This window comes from Micromys minutus (genome assembly GCF_963924665.1).
Source record: "Micromys minutus genome assembly, chromosome: 19".
Classification (NCBI taxonomy): domain Eukaryota; kingdom Metazoa; phylum Chordata; class Mammalia; order Rodentia; family Muridae; genus Micromys; species Micromys minutus.
The window spans coordinates 21,605,365-21,627,110 of NC_137954.1; the positions used below are offsets into that span (position 1 = coordinate 21,605,365).

General features: G+C 39.3%; 1 protein-coding gene across 4 annotated transcripts in view; it reads right to left on the minus strand.

Annotated features, from left to right (window-relative positions):
• Positions 1 to 21,746, minus strand: part of BARD1 (BRCA1 associated RING domain 1) — a gene marked incomplete at both ends in the record, with an annotated part of 58,987 nt that overhangs the window by 15,623 nt on the left and 21,618 nt on the right. The window contains 5 exons of one of the 4 annotated variants that reach the window (XM_080932782.1): positions 456 to 548; positions 1,177 to 1,309; positions 5,768 to 5,876; positions 16,166 to 16,338; positions 17,717 to 17,797. The exons of 1 other annotated variant lie outside the window; for it this stretch is intronic. In XM_080932782.1, the coding sequence (XP_080788908.1) occupies positions 456 to 548; positions 1,177 to 1,309; positions 5,768 to 5,876; positions 16,166 to 16,338; positions 17,717 to 17,797 (589 nt within the window). The remainder of the gene's footprint in view (positions 1 to 455; positions 549 to 1,176; positions 1,310 to 5,767; positions 5,877 to 16,165; positions 16,339 to 17,716; positions 17,798 to 21,746) is intronic. 2 more of the 4 variants (XM_080932783.1, XM_080932784.1) reach the window with 2 other exon arrangements.

A 21,746-nucleotide genomic window follows, 5' to 3' on the forward strand; every position in this document is an offset into this window, starting at 1 on the left:
CGGGATACAGGGCATGGAGGCTTAGGTAATGGCTGCTGGAAACACCCAGATCAGGTAAAATCAGTCAATTCCCCAACAGATGCCTAAAATAACTGAGTTAGTCACAAAATTAAAAAATATTATATGGGTAATACTTTAGAAATCTTGACTGAAAAACAAACTAACTTCACTTAACAGATACACCAAGCAATGGATTTAAAACATGAGTATATTCTGTCAAAAGAACAATTTAACATTAATATGAACTATTTAGACTTCAACATCAACATCAATCTATATTTATTCTTTATTAATATGCATGGTATTGTTGAATAAAGCTACTGTAAAATCAGAGCATATTTATTTAAAAATCTGAATGGCACCAATGATACGTGAATCTTTTTCAAAATGTTAACTATCTCAAAGGACAAAAATGTTCTAAATAGTCTAGAAACCCTCCCAAATCCAGTACTTACAATCAAACTTCAGGATCCAGCATCCATTGAGAATCCCAAGCATACACTTCAAAGTACTCTGAGCTTCCTCATCAGGAACAATGACATGAGTTACTAAGATACAAACAAAGCAATAAGGAAAACAGAAAGAAAACAATCCTCTTTTTATAACCAGCTAACTCTATTTAATTAACTGACACTTAAGTTTGCTTCAAAGGCAACTTTTACATTTAGAATAATTTCTCTTTCATTCAGTACTTTTTAACCTGGCCATTATTAACATGAAAAATAAGATCACAAAACACACCATAAAATGGTTATTATTAACAAATACAAACTTTTCAGCAATTTTCAAATGATTTTTTGTATGATAGTGTACTATAATTTATCATAAACAAATTCAAAAATCTGTCCCTCTGACAGTGCTCTGTCCCACCATGTGCATGGGCCTGACTTTCCTGCCCCGCTGAGGGTGGAGTTGAGCCCTGAGCACCAGCTTTCAGCACCTGCACAGCCTGGGTTTCTTCCCCAGTCCCACGAAAACAAACAAAATAAACGTTACATTTCTTAAGCACACTTTAAAACCATAAAGTATAAAGAAACATTTTACAAGATGTGAAATATATAACCACAACCCAATGCTTAAAACATATATACATTATCAGAGGTTATTCTTTAAAGAGACTAATGTAAAATTGTTTTCTACCAAAAAAAAAAAAAAAAAACAGAACATCCTCCTCACCTGTGCGGTCAAACTCAGCGCACTTTTTAGCCTTAAGAACTATCTCGAGTTTGCTGAGCATTTTCTGCTGTTGTGAAGAAAGCCCACTGCCTATGAGTACCAGTGGCCTATTCTTTCGCTGCCCGGTATTCATCTGTTAATGAAAAAAGAATAGGCACCATGGTAAAAACATGGAAGGAAAAGAGAGAAAGCATACTCTCACCTGATAAGAGTCCTATTAATTACCTTACTTCAGTTAATAATCCCCAGTAATTCCTAGTGAGTCAGAGCCGGTATCAGTCAATGCATTTGAATACCTATTTTTCTATTCATTTTCCTACCAAGTCAATGCTATTTGAAACAGCTTTTTCCAAACAGCAAACTGCTTTCCCTGACGCTGAACTACATTCACAGAGGGTTTCATAATTTCATTCTGTTCCCAGGAACCTAAAATAGCCATTAAAATGACCAACTTCATATCCCTCCTCCAAGAAGTGAAACCCACATTTAGACTATTCAATTGAAGCTAAGGTTATTTTGAAAATTCAGCACTAATTCTAAAGAAGGAAAATAAAATTTTAACCCTGAAACAAAGCAATGAACATGAGCCAAAGAACTGAGGAGTGAAGAAGTAGATGAACAACCAGGAGGCTCCCTGCTGCTCCTGAGAAAGAAAGGCTGACTTGCAGAGACAAGTGCCATGGGATTATCAGCTAAACTCACTCAGGGAGGGAAGGACAGAGGTGAGAGATGTGTGTGAGACACAAAAGGACGACGGTTCAGAGGAAGTGACACAGTAGAGCAGCCAAAGACGAAGAACAGAACTACAACAGACTCAGACAACAGCTGCCTGTGAAAGAGAAGGAATGCGAAACCAGCACTGCCGTGTTAGAAACAAGACGCCACATACAACAGAAGACACGGGGCCTTTGCATGCAGTAAGTGCAAACGTGCACTGGAAGGCTGGGCCTTCAAAGGCTCTGCAGAGCATGAAGAAAAAACAGTAAAGGCACCGTCTCAGCTCAGCAACTAGATAAGAGGGGTCTGTACTTAAACATTAACTTCACATCAGAAAAGTGGTGACTTCTTCAGACTCCCTATACATAAGACAGTTAAGCTGTTGGTTAATCTATAAACAGTTGACTCAATTCATTCAAAATGAATTAAATGAGATCTACTATATAGTAAGCACACAAAAATATCATGATCATCTTTTTAAATGTTAATACTTGGCACTTCAGACCATCAAGATAAATTATTTCCTTACAGTTCAGATAACAAAGATTTGACTGGACACACACACACACACAGATCCCCATATAAGGGTATTACCAGTCTCTGTCAGAGTACTAATAACAGCCAAGTCAAATCTAAGGTGTAAATACTCCTTAGCCCCAAAATAGTTCAGAATATTTTCAAAACTGTTCAATTACACTGATACTAAAAGTCAACTGTCAAAAGTTTCTGTCCTTTGAGTAAGTGTCATCATGAAAGCTCTGCAGAGCACATTGCTTCTCAATTTACACGACTCTGCCTTACGTAAATTAGTTCTTTGCATAAAACACAAGAGTGAAATTATCATTTCTAAATATAGCATACAATACTACTTGTGCCAACCAAGGGAAGTATCAAAGTGGGTCATGAATTTCCTACTGTAGTCTTTATAAACAATTTGCATAAAACAGAAAACCTGGTACTAATTTCTTATGGTTAAGGAATGCTGTAATAAAACATAAAGTAAACAACAGCCAAAGTCACACGTCAACTTGGGATGACACATCATAGGGACTGGAGGTTTAATTCCAATAAGGTGTTGTCAAAGCCAGGATGCTCAAATAAATCTGGAGGTAATACCCTCACTTCATAGAAACTTAGTGATTATGTTCCTTGACATTAAATAAACTTAAATTCAATATGGCACTTTCATAGATAAAATTACTGTTATTAATAAATGTATCAGACTAATGGAGTTAAGGCATCTGAAAGCAGGGCTAAAAAGAGTTCGGGGAGACAAGGAGCTTGCAGCTAGGCCTGAGTATCTGAGTCTGATCCTGTCTGAGTGGCAGGAGAGAGTGATTCCTGTGGCCCGTTTCCTGGCCTCCGCATGTGCACATAGTAAGGTTACATCTAGTCACATACACACTCACACATTAAATGTAAGCAAATAGCAAATACAATTAAAAAAATCTTAAAGAATCAGGAAAGACTAGAAAAGATAAACGTGTTGCTGTAAGGGACCGTGGGCAGAGACACCCCTAACTGACATGGCAAGAAGCTTTCAGTAAGAGCAGAGGTTGCTTCAGCTGCAAGGCAGAGCCACCAAGTTTTACTTGAAGCACAGTTCTGAATGAGACACAAATGAATTAAACTGTATCCACTTATCACCCTCACCCTTCTACAATGTCCCTGAAGCACTCCTCAGTACAGCTGAAAGACTAATATGTCTACTCTGGCCTCCTTTGTACAGCATGTGGGGTAGAACATGCAACACACCCACCACTCCCAGGCTTGAAAACCCGCTCACAGAATCCACACACATGTAAGTGAGCACTCAATACCTGCCACGCTGCTCTCCAGGTGAAGACCTGTTACAGTGAACAAGTCCCTGCCTTCTCACGGTTTACATTCTAACGGGGCAGAGACATAAACTAGAGCAGGTGTGTGATGTTGTTTCATCAGAGGGTAAGGAAAATGAAGGGCGGGCGCAGGGGGCAGCCCTGGGAGGTTGCTGCTTTTAAGCAATGGTATGGAGCTGGGGCTGTAGCTCATGGGTAGACTACTTATCCAGTAAATATAAGACTCTGGTTTTAGTATAAATAAATAGCTGACATTAACAATATGGTCTGAAGGGTTAAGGAAGCAAGATATAGGAACCCTGGCTCCTCACATCTATTCCTGGTAAAGAAAATAGCTTAAACACAGGGCTTGAAGGGGAACATATTTGATAGAACAAGACAGTCAGGTTGAGCTAGTGGAGTCTGATGGTGACTATGGGTATCACATCCCAGACCTTACCTTTTAACAACTACATATGATCTATTACCTCCACTTACCCAGACTTTATTACACGTTAGGTTCCTGAGCCACAAATCTGTAGGCTGATGTCAAGGTGATACATGATTGGACAGTAGAGGGTGGGGTGGGGAAAAAGTTGGTAAAGTGGAAGAGAAGGAGAGAGGAGGACATTCACGATGAAGGCACCAGAAGATGTAGCCAGTTCTAACAATAAAACACAAGAAGACGCTCAGCAAAGGCTCCAACAAAATGCTTTGATGTCTTCCAGCTGACCAATGTCACATCTGGAATTATAGCAGCCATCCTATAGGCCCAAGGCACATCCGTAACAACAGAGACACTAAGTCAAGGACAGCAAGTAAAGGAAAAACATGAGTTCTCAGTGCAGTCAGAAGTGACAATGGGTGGTCTTTATAACAGTCATGATTCTTTATAACATTCAGATTAGAAGCTTTCTGCTATTTTCCACGACAGCATCCATCAGCTCTCTCCCTCAGATACTGTCACCTTCTGTGAAGTTCCTCCTGACAGTTCCTGAAGTAACCTTGATCCTACTGCACATGTTACAGCCTCTGTACAGTTATTTCATTGTTCTTATTATATTACAATTTATAAAAGACTTTTACACATATGCCTTCCAATTGGCTATGGTTTCCCAAAGAACGGGTCTTTCTCCCACCAGCTCTAGCTTGTACCTCTTGTCCAATTCACAGGCTCACACATCCAATCACTATTAACAGTTCTTTCAATAGACTACAATTGGAACAGAGATGAAGGGTCCGCCTCCCTGTGCCAGGAACTGGCACTAACTATCCTATGGCTCCAGCGAGACTCCTTCTGCTCCTTTCCCACTCACCAGAGAAAGTCCGAGAGAAAATACTGCTGGCAAAACACACACTGAACCACACTACTTCCCACAGACCCTCAACGCTATGCACTTACTTTGACTCCCGCATGTCACAACCCTACGTGCCATTCCTTCCACTCTCACATACTCCCTTTTGTAAGTCAAAACAGCAAACACTGAGAACAAGCCTTAACCCTGCCACACTCGCACTGAAACCATTCGGTGGTCTCTGTTCTCCAGCCATAACAAACTCTGGAATCTTCAAGCATAGCCACTTCATCAGCTTGAGGGTCTCTATACAATGTCCTTCATGTGCCCCCTCACTGCCTCCCTCTCATAATTCACCTTGGTTTCAACTGTTCCTTAAAAGGCCCTCACTAAGGCAGTGTCCTTCAGGAGCCTAGCACCTCACCCAGTTACACTTGCGTACCCACTTCTGAAATGATCGCATGTTCTCCATTTACATATTCTCTGACCATTCCCTCTCTACCTCTCACTGGGGAGTTGCTGCAATAAGAGCTGCTTTAGTCAAATTCACTGTCGTACGGCTGCTGCCTGAAGTACAAAGGGTCCAATAAGAATTTCTTGATAGACTTATTCTGTCTTTGAGTCCATAGTCAGTACTCTAGCAGTGCTTAGTGACCAGCGAATGAAAGCTATCTGCTAACTGGAAGTTTTCCTATTTTGTTCCTTTTACAACCACGTTCAATAAAAGACATCTAAATGTAGCAAAGCAGACTCCACACTTACCACAGAGCACTGGCTAGTTGAGAATGATTCATTCTTCTCTGGCAGCAGCAATAATGATCTTATATTTTCATTGTCTGTATAATCCACCGGCCGCACGCCGAATATGTTACTGTTAAAAGGAGTGCACATGGGTTTACGTAAATAAAATGTGTAACTTTTCTCTTAACAAAGAGACGCACTTCTAGAACTATTTCCAACTTCCTTAATAATACACAATTGTAACTACAGTGACTCAGCTCACTTAGTCATGAGGCTCTACCATCAAATGCCACTGAGTTCGATGAGGAAGGGAAGACCATTCCTCTCTAACTCAGAAAAGCTCGCTACCAGAGACGCAGAGCTTTCTCCTCCTTCCTGCCCTCCATTGAGGTGTCTCCAGATTGACCTTTAGTCCCTGTGCAGCCTGTCTGCAGGTCCCTCCCCCCCAGGACACTCCATCCCTTTAGGGGCTTGGCCTCTTGGAACAGACCCAGGTTCCCCTCTACCAGAGACCCAAAGCTAGGTAGGATCCTGAATCGCTCTCTACCAGTGAGCCCAGAGCCACCACACTTGGCTGGGCCTCAGAGCCTCCTTCCAGTTCACCTCCATTATCTAGGAACTCGGTCTCGGTGTGGACCCAGGGTCTCCCTAGTTCTCTAGACTGTGGAAAGACGAGATATAAACAGGCAAGAAGGAAGTCAGAGTATCTTATGGTCTCGTTTTTTGAGGTATGGTCCTTAACTAACTCACTCTCATCAATAGACAGACATAGACTGTCATTCAGGCCAATAGACAAAAACCAGTGCTATAGTTAAGTAATGGCATAAACCAAATGGACATCACAGACATTTATAGTACATCTCACCCAAACACTAAAGAATATTGCTTTCTTTTCAGCAGCTCATGGAACTTTCTCCAAAACGAATCATAAATTAGGGCACAAAGCAAATCTCAACAGATTTTTTAAAAAAACTGAAATTGATACCCTGCAGTCTATCTGATTACCATGGGTTAAACCTAGGTATCATCACTAGAAACCACAGAAAGCAGACAAACTCACAGAGACTCAACAACTCACTACTGAGTGAAAATCATGGGGCAACATAGACATGAAGAAAGAAATGTAAACTTTTTATGATGGAACGAAAGCAAAACCGCAGCACAGGCACACCAATGGGGCCCAGCGAAGGCAGTTCTGAGAGGCAAGTTCACGGCACTGAGCGCCTACATCAAAAACTCGGTGAACACCTGAAAGCTCTAGAACAAGAAATTAATACCCTTAAGAGCATAGGACAAGGAAAACTCAAACTCAGGCTGAAAGTGGTGAAACAGAAACAATAACAAATAAAAAGGGTCAACGAGATGAAACTGGGTGGACAGGGAGGCGGGGAGAGTCTAGGAGGACTTGGGGGAGGGGAATATGATTAAGTATATTCTGTAAAACAGTTACGTAAAAAATAGCTTATTTAAATGGAAATTTTCATTTTGATAGCAACTAAGGGAGTATCTTTAACTGAATGAAACTCACATGTACATTTTTCAAAATTCTGTATTCTGTGTATTCATGTTTTTATATTAATGACCATGGATGAGATGCTTTCATGTGCAAACATAAAATAATTTTATAAACAGAATAGAGTATCTAAAAATTATGTCTTAAGAGGGAAAAGAATGAAACATTACAGGAAGGAGAAGGCAATGTGTCAACCATGTCGGACGAGTCACAGAAGTCACACACTAAGGATCTAAGTCTCTCCAGTCCGTGACCTGGGGAAAGTGATTATTGTAATGGCCATCTTGGGGACAGAGAGCTAGAAGTTTAAGAAATGAATCACAGCAATCTCTCCTGATGGCGCTTCATGACCACCAGGCTCACTGTTCCCTTTCATTAGTGCTGAGTAACAGTAACGAGTCTGCACTCTCAGGTTTCCCTTTCTGCCCAGGTTCACACGTGGACCTGGCCCTAGAAACACTTCTTCTCCAGCCAAGGAAAAAGGCAACTGCATCTTAGGTTCTTCATTTACAACAATGTGGCACAAGCCACTGTTTAGTTTAGCAAGCAATGTCACAGCAATTCCAAAGGACTCCAGCCACTCTACTGGAGATGTCCCAATTTCATGCTCTATCATGCGCACATACCAACTATACTATCCCCTCAGATCCATACGCTATAAAAGACTATCACAAAATAGAAGCTTAATTTGAAGAATCAAGATTCTATTTCTTAAACCACCAACTACAAACATGGGTAAACAAAGGCACAGTCATACACACACACACACACACACACACACACACACACATATACACAAAACCACACAAGGACTTTCTAACAGATAGATTTCAGACCTGAAAGAAAAGCTTAATCAAGTGAACTTTAATACCCACTAACTGATAACATTAGCATTGTTATTGCACAAACAAAAATAAACCCCCTGTGACATATAGGTAGGTGGACGGGTAGGTAGACAGACAGACAGACAGTTAAACGGTCTGGAACAATTAAGTACTCACATTCTGAAGATTTTCTTTATAAGCTATGTAGTAGGATTTTTATAAGATATTTATTATACACAAATTACAGAATGATATGTTCAGATACCACAGATTCTGAGAAAGTTTAAACCTAGTCCTACTTCATAGACGACATGAGCTACAACACTGTCATAACTTTGTGTTTTGCTGTCAACCACAGAAATAGGAAACAGAAGTTTAAAAGTAGAAACTGAAAACACATCAAGCAAAGATGAAGTATATTCCACTCGTATTATGCGGACACACACAAAATGTGCTTTCTTTCCATATTGGAATGGATTAACACTTCAGTGATAGGTATAGTGTGAAAAACTAATTTAAAATTTATACTGTTCACTCCCTTTGTGTAAAATGAATCTGAAGAAAAGGTAATACGCTATTGCATAGTTAGTCACTAACACTGTGACTGCTAATTACAACAGTGGTAAATTAGTTATTCTCTGTCATCGTAAATTTAAGGCTTTTTATGATTACATTAACTCAAAATAGACATAACTTATTTTTATTAAAAAAAGACTACAAAGAGATTGCACAGTGATTCCTATCTAAATATAAATGCAATGTTCTCAATTTTCTGGCATGAAGTATTAGCCTTAACACTCACATCAAGTATCCAGAAGAAAGAACAGGCTGTGTAGAACTTTTCCTACTTTTCCTGCTCCATCAACAACTGAAGAGCTAATACTAACTCAACAAATAAGCCTGAAACTGATCATGTATATATCAAAGCAAAGTAATGGGGTGAGACACAGGTAAAGAATATACACTGGCAAATGAAAAGGCCTTGGGCCAAGACTGGAAACTGCCATGTGGTAGATGAACGGGAAGAGCCCGAGGAGGGAACAGCAATATGGCTGCAGAGCTAGCTGTACGCACAGATGGAAGGCAGCCTTCTACTTCTAAGGAGCTGAAATCTCACTCCATGAGCACATGAGACGATTAAACACAACAGAAGGAACTGCTACAAGGAGCAGACACAACACTACAACTGGGAAACTGTAAAAGCAAGGGTGTGGGGGTCAGTGCAACACCAACAATAACTAAGATCTTTTCAGAACACAGGTTTATGAAATTATGTGTAAACTTATGTATGTCTTGACAATATACAAATAACTTCCATATGTATCACTTCTAACCATTCCTTTAATGCCTTGCATCAAGAAAATAAAGAAAATCTCTTAAGATTCTATGAACTCCAAACAATTAGATATAATATTCTTCATGCATTAGGAATTCGTCAAAAAAAGCTGTCTACCTGGTTTCTGAAGCATATTATATAATCACTGACCAAAACCCCTATACTTTTATTAATTTCCTCTATTGATTTACAGCACAGAATATTAGCAGGCTGCCCTGCTCTACCTCTAGTATAGGCCTGTCCCTGCTGCTTGCCCTGTGATGTTACTTGTTCAGGTGTGAGTGAGTGCTGTGGGCACCAGAGGAACAGGCAGTAGTTGGGTTTTCCCTTCCTATAAGATCCTGGGGTCCTAAGGAGAGACCTCACATCAATCAGGCATGGGTACAAGTGCCTTTACCCAGTGCCATTAGCCATTTGATTGGCCCACTTCTAGTACTTTTGTTTGTTTGGTTTTTGTTTTTTGAGACCAAGTCTCACTATGTAGCCTCAGCTGGCCTTGAACTCTTGGAGATCTACGTGTCTCTGCTTCCTGAGTGCCAGGATTAAAGGTGTGAACTGCCATGCCTGGCTCGCTGATTTAAATCACATTTTAGAAAATACATTTCACCTAAAATTTTCATAGAAAAGGTTTAGGATTTTACATATTCGAACCCTCACAGAAGATGAGTGTTCCTAAGCAACAGGATTTTACTAGTAAAAAAAAAAAAAAAAAATGGAAAATCAGTCCTACTAAAGCACCCTAATACTATATGAAAATTAACAATACATGTGTCTAGATGATGAACATATGATAGAATCAATAATCATCCATGTAGTTTACAGACATTGAGAGTGTGAGAACCATTGCTATGTAATCAGTTTGAAAATATTCCTTCATTCTACAAGGTGGGTTCTCCTTCACTTTTAGAGTCTATGGAACCAATTACATAACGGTAGTTTCCATCTTGACAGAACTCAATGAGAGACGCACACTGGGAGAACTTTGAAGTGTCATGAAACTTCCCAGACCTAGAAAGGGATACGGAGGCAGAACAAAAGTCCTCCAAGCAGAGAAGATGTGAGGGCACTGTGGGATAGTCTAGGGAATTCTCAATACTGCAAAGGAGGGAAGAGAGGAAACGGATGAAGAAAAGGAATGGGGAGAGGCAGAATACACATGCACCTCAGGAAACATGGGGTTTGGGAAGCAGGAACTAGATGATCCTGGTTTTGAAAAAACTAAGGAACAGTGTGAAAGGGTGGATGTTTGTCCTGCAGCAGCAAGACCCTGAACAGTTCTCTAAACAGGCTTCAGTAGGAGGGAAGGCATGGTAGTGCCTGAGAGCTAAGGACCAGGTTCCAGAGGAACACTGCCCAAATTCAAGTCCCAGTGCTACGGTCAGTTGTGTGGCCTTTCACACAAACTACTTCACTGTCTTGTGCCCGTTTCCTCAGTAAAGGGGGACTGTCAGAACTGGATTTCTATGACTACTAGGATGATCAAATGAATTAATACACCAAATGTATATATCAAATCTATATCCCAAACCAAAATATCAAAAGCCCATAAGACAGTATCTAGCAAATAGTGCCAGCTCAGCACCATTAGGACAGACAGAAAAATGAGAAAACGTGATAGGTTATGCCTGGAGTGCAAATCATATTATAATTTCCCCCATTTGATAATACAGTTCATGCACGTTTTGTAATAACAGTTTGGAAGCTTAATAATGGAAAATACATTGAAGCATGATTTTTTAAAATATTAAAAAAATCTTCATTTCCCTATATGGCACAATCTAAACATAAATAGTATGAGACAGGGACTAAAAATACTTTATTTAGCCAGGATTCTTTCATATCATCAAGACTGAGGCATTAAGAAGACACATTTCACTTATTGAAGGGTTAAGCTGGGTGTTCTCAGCTCTACCCAGAAGGTGGTGTTCAGACAATAAACTCCTTTAATGTCCATTTTACACAGGAATGACCTACCTACAGCAGTGCCCTAAATCGCCTGTAGCAACAGGATAAAGTAAGGGGAGATGTGAAAACAAAAAGCTTTGTTTGCATGTGTGGCTCATGCAACACTCAAAAAACATACACTAGGCACTGTTACTAGAACTGAGCCTTCCAGACATGGCCGAATGCCGAGAGGCGATGATTGGAACCCTTCATGAACAACTACAGAACTGCAATCACAAAGGCTTAATTTCTCACAGCACTCTGCTTGCTCTGAGCAGGCAAAAGCAATCTTTCAAAAGAGCAATGTGCTATTTTAATGCTACAAAACAGTTAGCTTTGCTGTAGGTGATCCATTTTTTTAAAAAAATTTACCAGGGCAGGAAGATAATTAATAGGTCCAATGGTCCATATAATATTTTTCTACTTGAGAATTCAATGCCCATCCAAGGGAAAGTTCTTAACAGGTAACCAGTCACCAGTTCCATATTTGGAAAGGAGGAATAGCACGTGAAATTTTCAACATACTCCACACAGTTCTAAGGTGACATCACAAATTCCAGTTCTGGTTTGCATGAGGTTGTAGGGAAGGCAAAAGAAAGGGAAGCGTGGACAGCTATCAGTACAAAGATTACTGGATAACAAGTACTACAAAAGATACATGTCCTTTCTCATTAGCCAAGATTAAAATAAATTAATTTTCCTCTTGGACAATGGATTCTTAGTTCACAGACGTTAAATTACCTACGATTAAATACAGGGATAAATGAAAATCAGAACATATGTAAAATATTATGAAGTTTGCACAGTACAAGTTCAACACTTATGTAACCTCAACAATGGGATACAAAAAAAAAAAAAAAGAAACTAACACAAAACAAAATGTAAACTCTAAAGTAGGCAGATATGTTGCTACCTACCAACTAGTCAGTCCCTCTGTAATTATAAAGTTCGAGAGCACAGCTTCTATGAGAAAAAAATAGGATTAGTAAGACTCCACTGATAATATTAAGTAAAAAATATAAATGATATATATTTACAGTGGATATCACTAATCCCTAGCATGCCTTGCCTTAGATCATTTCAAGATTTCCTTCTATCTACATTCAATATGAAGCCTATAAACTCATTTGCTTTGTAATAGAAAATGCTCTATTCTTTCTTCTACATCTGACCTTGCATAAATACTCAATAGCTCATTATACTGATGAGTCCTTGACTCAGCAGTTACTACCCAGGCTGAAGCAGGAGATGAACTGAGCCCAGGAGTTCAACAGACTCGACTGGACAATAAGCAAGATCTTGCTTCAAGAGTCAAAAAAGATATAGTATCAATCAAGTATATCCCAGAACACAAGGATATTTTGAAATGAATAAAAGTGTCATGAAAAGAAAATGTCCAATCATCTCATAAAGATGAAAATCATTTAATAACATGAAATACAGTTTTGTTTTTTAAGAGGAAAAAAAAGACAATAGAGCCCAGTCCTGGCCACACAAGATACTGAGAACAAAGGACAGCTGAGTGCTCCAGAGGAGTGGCAAGAAGATGGGATGCTGAAGATAGGGACAATGCCTACAAAAATGCTATCTTCTAAGCATAACATGGCCATGGCCAACACACACTAGTATTGGACATTACACAAGTTGGGCCAGCCCAAAAGTCAGCTATGGGTGGGGAAGGGACTCACACAGCCACCCCCACAACTTATGCCGAACTATAGGCAGCTAACAGATTCTGGGAAGAGGAAAACATAATATTCAGTTGTATACCCACTGGTGAGCCTATCAGACTCTAAGGAACAGTTCCAAACCCATCGCATAGACAGCCACTGGTTCTGGATAAACTCTGGGACATTAAAGAAGGGAAGTAACAGAAGGTATCCAGAAGAGTAGCCACACCCACACAGAAAAGAGGAAGACAGAATAAAGGGGAGGGGGACAAGGGAGGGGGAAAGAAGGAGAGGAAGAGGGAGAGGGAGAATTCATTAGGGGATCCAGTAAATCAAATGCCTAAACAGCCTTGGTACTTAGGCACATCTGTCCAGACACACATGCAAAGCAGATTAAAAACTTCCTAAGAAACACACAGAAGAATGCTTTTAAAAAAATGCCAAGTAAAAGATGAACTTTGCCAACTCACTGCCATGGGTGATTCTATTCATTTTCAATCAAAACTCTAAAAGAATATTTTTAAAACATGACAAAAATTTAATCTCATCCAAATTTTTACTGAAAGATGAAGAAGCTCACTAAACACTGATTCTCTCTCCACATAAACATGAGTACGGATTACGTTAGGTGACTGAGAAAGACTGGGACAGCTGACATGATCTCTTCCTGCTCCATAGAGCAAATAATTGAATGAGAAGACAAAAAGGAAACATTCTTGTAACCTAAACTTTACTGACAAAAAAGGCACCATATACAGACATCTGAAATTAACAAAGACAATAAAAATGAAATTAAGTCTAAGATGATATCAAAGGATAAGCTTCTGGCTATAATAAATGAATATTCCAGATAAAATAAAAGCATGTTCAAAGGGCAGGAGGCAGAATGGCCTTTTGTTTTAAGGACATAAGAAAGGGAGCTGGGGGGTGGTGGCACACCCCTTTAATCCCAGCACTCAAGAGGCAGAGGCAGGTGAGTCTCCTCTCAAGGCCAGCCTGGTCTACAGAACAAGCTCCAGAACAGCCAGGGCTACAAAGAGAAACCCTGTCTTAAAAAATTAATTAAGTGAGTAAGTAAGTAAATATTTGGTCACTTGGTCAGATTTCTATAGTGTTTTACATGACTATAAAGTTTAATTCAACACACACTCATCTGGTATGGGGGATGAATTAAAGAAAAAGAATTTGAAAAGGAAGCCAACAGGACACTGATGATAAGTGAGTAACAGCTCATACAAAATGCACACAAGCACTACAAACGGAAAGTATTTACAATAACCAAGAGTCTACAAAAGAAAGAATAGAATGTTCATTGACAGCAATCACACCATATTAAACTGACACTTTCACCTACCCTATCATCCTTTACCCACCATCAATCTCAATATTTCTCCTGCCAAAGAGTCCTCCTCCCCAACTGTCCAGTCTGTATCAACCACTTGACCAACACCAGAGCCATTAGATACATGTGGCTACGTAAATAGTAAAAGTTAAGTACTTTTAAAGACTTTGTTTCTACGCAGTGATTTCCAAGTGCTTCACAGATATAGAAGCTACTGGCCCCTGAATACCAGACAGTGACACACACATTTCCTTTAATGTAGACAGGTCGATCAAACAGTGTATAACTACACCTGGTTGTGTCACTTTGCTAGGTCAGGCCACTCATGACAAAATGGCACCTGATCTCTGAAAAAGTACCGATGAAGGTAGACTCCATCCCTGTCTCATGCCCACTCCTTGTAAATTAACGAATCCTCACTGTGCAGTGAAGAATCATGGTGTACAAACCACAAGACAGGCTCTGTGTTTTGGCTCATTAATCCTCACTATGCTCTGAAGAAATAGAAAAGCAGCAGGCAGCACCATGTTTTATAGGTGAGGACACCAAAGCACAGAAATTAACCTGCCTGCGGCTATAAAGTCAATAATGGAGTCACAAATAAAAGCTGGGTTCCCTAACATGACCAGAGCTCCATTCATTAAAATAGTCACGGCTGATTTAAGAGCCCTAGGATGGAAACGACTCCGTTTCACCTAACCCAGCAACCAGTTGCTTTATCAAATGGCTTAGTACATGACCAGGAGGGTCATATCTATAAGGTCTGCACACAGATATATTTTACCTTTATAAGATTCCTGTACACAAATAGACAGAAAAATCATGCACACACACACAGAGACACACATACATTCATACACATTTAATCTTTCCCAGAGTTTGACCCAACTACCTAATAATTTGTGATGGGAAATTAAGAAGGGCTGATAAGCTTGCTGAAACTATAAGTACTAGGGAATGTTATATTCTTCATTAATAAATCATTTTCCAATTGTGTTAAGTGGCTACCTATTAAAATTACAAGTTAGACGATCTGCATTTGTGGTCCTTTCTTATCTCTCTACCAAGGGTAAGGCTTTTGATATGCTCTTTTGAAGCCTACAAAAGCAATGAGGGCACAAAAAAGCAATTCTAGCATTTTCATTTCAACTGCCTAATTAACTGAAAAGAGTAAAATAACATATAGGGAGACAGGAGCCAAGTTACAGATTAAAGATATAAAATCTGCATACAGCATTTGCTTGCGATCCTCTTGACAATAGCAAACTGAAGATGCAGCCAGCAGCAGTCACTAATGCTCCTCTGTGCCCTGACACTGCAAAACAATTTGCTCAGAGCCTCATTTGAATAATGTGAAAAATCTGGGAGATAATTCAACTGCACACCCAATATCTGAATTCTTATACACTTTAACTTTTGTTGGACTAATATGCAGAAAGGGATAACAGAATATTTAAAAATGAGTCTAAAGTATTAAGTACCACAAAAAATTAAATAGCAAATTTTTATTAAGTATCAAAAAATTAAATATCTACTTTTCATTCCATATGACTCAATCTACAGAATATAACCACTAAATGAATTTGTCTATGAAACCAAGGTTTGTAAATGTGTTGGAAATTGTTTCTGAAAAGAATAAATCCCCCTGAAATGCGTGAGTTTTGAGGAAGAGAGCACAAGTGTGGATTCGAACTCACCCCCTGATCAGCACATCTAACTTTAGCTGTGGAAGACAAGAGACCAAAATGCCAGTGTGGGTAGTTACTGTATTTTGAAAACTGGATACTTACACAGCATTCCTGGAAGCGCCGTGGGACAGTAACATCTTGACTATATCTACGTGTCCATTCTTGGCGGCATCGTGGAGTGGCGAGTCATTCTGATAACCAGTGGTGTTCACCAAAGCATTGTGCTGGAGCAGCAACTCCACTATTTTCACGTGCCCATGACTGCAGGCCTCATGCTAATCCAAAGAAAGTTTCAGATAGGGGAAGTGGGAAGAAGATGGAAAAAACAGTGTATTAATACGCTTTAGAGAAATGAATGGGAGCCTCAAGTCCATAAACGTATTCTTGGACAACTATTGTCTGGTTGCTGACAGAATCACAGCCACTTATGGTAATTTTCAAGGTAAAATGTGCAGTGATGAGAACATGTCCTTTGTGGGGAAAGGACAAGCCTCACGTCACATGCTTTTCATGAGAAATTGTGCTTTAGAGCAATTACAGCTCCTATATTTTTCTTCGATAACATTACAACATTAGAAAAACTCATTAGAAAAAACAACCAGATCACACAGAGACTGGGAATTCTCCAAGGCTCAAGAGAATTCAGTACTTTGGTCCATACACCAAACTGTACACCAACATTTCCACATAATCACCCAGCAGAGGGACATCCTAGCAAGATTTACAAGGCATGTAAATCTCTTTGCTGATAGATACTACTGGGAATCTGGTGTCAGTGTCCAGAGAAGCGACACAACTAAATGTAACAGCTAACATTCCTTTACCATGTTAGCTACCTATGGAACACAGTGAACCAAATCCAGATTAAACCTTCTGGCTTAAGAACTTGGCAAGAAGTCATTTTATATACACTACATATTTATTTTAACGTATTTATATATTAGAGTAAGTCATTTTTGCACCTAGCCTAATGAGTCTCATTTCTATGCTGAAATTCTAGTCTACAGGATAAAGGCCTCCCCTTTGTGAACACTTCTGGGCTACAATCTAACCCAAGGCTCATGGTCTTCACTGACACATGTTGACACTGTTTCCAAGTATGTTGTCCATTCTTTTTCCAGACTATTCCTCACATTGTAATCAATGCTAGCAAGACTGAGCAGACCTTTGTAAATGTTTAGGATGCAGTCCTCTACTGCAGCCCTCTACTTCTGCTGTGTTTGCAAACGGATAGCGTGTAAGACAGGATTCAAGCTCTCCCTGCTCATCATACCCTATGCTTCTAAATACACTGACCCAGGAGACCAAAATCTATCTGCTTCCAGTGGCAGGCAATGCTGCACAGCGCAGCGTCCACCGGAGCTGTCACCTGCACGCATGAGCTGACTTCCGACCGTGCACTGAAACTGGACTCCTATATCTAAAAGTACTCAAAAGGTAGCCAATTACTTTCCTGTCACAACTGAAAAGCTAGATGAAAAATAACTTTCTTTTCAGACTTGGTCAAAGCATAAATTCTTCAGACTAACAAGAGTGTAGATGGCAGAGCATGATATATGAACAACCACCGACCATAAACTAGAACCATAAGCATAAAAAAAATGAAGAAAACAAAGATCCACAACACCACGAAGATATACAAAGAAACACTACCAACGGTGTCCAGCCAGCATGGTCCTTAACATTTGGGTCGCTTCCATTTTGCAAGAGGTATTCAACAGTAGGTATATCACCCTGGTAGAATAACAAAAAAAAAAATTAAAGTATATTAAAATATATCATGAATGAAATGAGGCTACTGGGGCTCTGTTATACAGATTCTGTCTTCTTCAAGTCAAAAAAAAACCTTTCCCCTACATGCCAACTACTACTCATGAGCCAAGAAATATTATCTGTCTCTAAAGTCCTGAGATGCCAAGTCATTTGGTCTGTACTTGAGTATTTCTAGCAATCCACACTGAAAATGCAGTTCAAGATACACAATGAAGCCAAAGCCTATCCTAAACTTCAAGACATCATTTCATTTGCAAAAATTCTATTTTGAACACACATCAAAATAATTTCTGAACATTAAAATAAACAAAGCTGTTTACACCCAACAAGTTAGCCAACAAAATCGATGTTAAAACTGCCCCAAAAGTACTTACTGTTTTATTGGCAATTACTCTATTTACCCCAAGTCACTAAGTTAGTTTATATTCACTTTATTTGCATCGAAGGTATCTTCATGGCAGAAGCAGTTGCTGTTTAAAATGCCAGAAAAGGGATCGGGAGAAATAGTCAGACAACACCCAAAATCAGTATTTAGTTTTTATCCTCCACTTTGAAACTGAGACCATTACCGACTCTCAGCTAACTGAGGGTAGGAAATACAGCTTCCGTCAGTCCATGGTATGCTTTACGGGTCCTTCTCACTAGCTGAATAGGTCTCCATCTTTCTCTAGAGACTCATGTAGCAATTTTCAACAGTGGCTCAGACACAGCAGAGGGAAGAAAGGAAAATAAGAACAGAGGTCGCTTTATCATAGTATCCGAGCCTGCTTTCAAAGAAGATGAACAAGATATTGAAAACAAGTGAGTTAGGACAGCATAAAGGACCAGAGACAATATTCATTCTCCCTTCAAGTTAAGATACTATAAATTATTAAATGACATGAAAATTAAGTTTCCTTCTGATTCTGAGCCTTCTGTGCCTTCTGTGTCTTTATTTAAGTAAATCCTAATACAAAGGAGTGAATTGAAGGAAGATATAAAATGGTTTGGTCAGTAAGATTCCCTCTGTTGCGAGCCTTTAACACAGTGAGCCTTGGCAAAGAAGTTAAGGCTGAGTTAAGGCTTGCATAATCTCTCTTCTCCAAATTCTGTGCACGCTACTAAAGCATGTCCTCCGTCACCTTCTAACACCCCAACCGTAGTTTCTACTTGTTTTCCCAGAAACATAATTTCCAAACTACAAACACTGCTGGCTCTGTATCACATGCATTACCCATCAACGTGGGTGCAAGGAGCTGGCATCTATCTTCCATACTTGATTACATACTTGAGTACTGGTCAACCCTTAAGGCTTTTTCTAAAAAAAATCTCTAGCTATAAAAAATATCGCCTCTTTTTAAAAGCAACTTAAAGCATTAGGGAAAGGAGTAGCATTTATACAGTGGGATGAAGTTTGTAAAACTCTCCTAAAATTGTCATCAGCAATGGCAAGCAAAGCAAAACCAGCTCTTTGAGAGTAATAACACACACACACACACACACACACACACACACACACACACACACACACACGTCACACATGAACATCCAACAGGAACCAACCGAAGGGCAGTATTAGAGACATGAACAAACCAACTGTTCCTAGGCCCCTTGCTTTGCTTTCATATCACTTCTGAGGATCATCAAAGGCAGGGTCCTGTTAATAGTCTACCCCTAAAACATACTGCTAGCCTTTTAGACCCAAGCTGCTTTCTTCTCCCTAATACCAAAAAGTTTGTCTTATTTTCATCTTTCTACTTCATATAAATGTAATGTCATGCACATAAATAAAATTATGATAATTAGGAGGTGTCTGCAGTAACTGGTAAGTTTGCACCGATAGAAAGTTTCCAGGAAATAAATTAACTTTTGCTTCTTGTTGCTTTCAATTACTTTCCTCTCTAAGAGAATTTTTTCGTAAGTAGAAGCTCTCTCTCATGCCTTACAACTTAAAAGAATAATTGAGATTTCCTTAAAGCCCTGAGCAAAAAAAATCATCTGAAGAAAGTATTTATGAAAACTTATAAGAAATTTTAAATGCTTTTTGGTTATTTTCAAGTAATACTTTAAAGGACACAAAATAAAGGAGTGTGTGCCCAAGTGAATTTGTATATCTGTAACTTTGTAGTAAAAAGAGTCTTCACATGGTCTCACATACTGTGAATATATGCATATTCCAGCAACATACAGTAAGTTTCTAAAAGCAGACAAACAAAAATTCCTTTCCTCTATTAGAATACAGGCTCTTCAAAAACACCACTAAAATTTTTTTCATAAAAATAGGACATTAGAATTAAGTACAATAAAATTTACTTACTCATCATAACTAAGTTTTCCATTAAAACTGGCTGACCAGATAGTTAAGACTTTACCCCATTCAGCAATTAAATGCTGTGGGTTTGAACAGGTATAACCTCACAGAGTCATGTGTTTGAATATGTCACTGCGGGGCAGGCTTTGTTCCTATGTTCAGGCTATGCTCAGAATGACACAGTTCTCCCACTGCCTGTGGATCACTATGCACCACATCTGCCTGCACACCGCCATGCTTCCCAACATAATGATAATGCACTAAACCTCTGAAACTGCAAGCCAGCCCCATTGAATGTTTTTCTTTATAAGAGTTTGTGGTTATAGTGTTTCTTCACAGCAATGAAACCCTAAGACAGATGTCATTTTTTAAAAAAGAAAACAAAATGACCTTTACAAACAGAGTTCTGCAATATGAAGAAAGTAATTTCATAAATAAATAATCCTGACAATTCAAATGCTACAAAAAGTTACTAGTATTACAATGGCAGAAGGGGGAAATCAACTGATGGAGCTAGATGCTGACTCCATGTGATGTTCCACAAATAAAATCCTGAACACATCATAGATCCCAGTTTGCTCTTTTACTTTCTCATGACACTAGCATGAAGGAAATAAAATACCATGACTTCACATACAATATAACAGGACTGACTGGAAGTATGAGTTTCAAAACCATTCTCTGAAACAGAACCTCTCGGTGACTCTTTCTACTCAGAATTAGAATTCATTAGATTCTTAGCACCTTGCCTTCAAACTGATGGATTATCATCCATTATGTCTGCATAACATCATGGAATGCCAGACTCTAACCCTTCTCAGAAAACCCACTTCTTGAAGGACAATCAATGGCTTCCGTGTTGCTTACTTCTGCAACACTGTGACCAAATACCTTACAGAAACAACTCATAGGAAGATTTATTTTGTGCTCAGGGTTTTGGTCCACTGTGGCTCAGAGGTAGCATAGAGCAATTCATATCATGGCAACTAGGAGGCAGAGAGGAGCAGAAATAACAGGGAAAAAGAAGGCTAGTGTAAGACAGGTCTGTGAGAATACACTGTCAATGACCCACTTCCTCTGAAGATTGAATTATCCAACGGACTGACCATTCTTTAGGTCAGAGACCTTATTATCTGTCTCACAGACACACAGAAGTGTGCTTTGCTAATACCATAGGTATCTAAGACAGAAGGAACTGGAGTAATACTGTGACAGACCTGATCAGGCTATTGTTGTCTGAAGGAGTATGAAAGACTTTGGAACTTTGGGTTAGAAAATTGGCTGAATGTTTTTAGCAATGCTTAATAGACCATCTTAGCAGGAGCATGGATGACAGTGCTAAGGGTGATATGAAATGTGGGGGCCCGGCTTAAAAGGTTTCAGAAGGGAAGACTCGGATTGGCTAGCCACATTGTTGTGAGATATTGGCAAAGAATATGGCTGCTTTCTGCTCTTGTCCTAACAAATTGCAAGGGGCTAAAATGAAGAGCTTTGGATTAATGGCACAGGCAGAGATTTCAGGACAGCCTTGTATTGACTGCTTGTGTAGATATTAAATGGTCACTATTATACAGGCCTACAAGAAAAGGAGGAGCAAGTGAAGCAGAGACTAGTATCAGT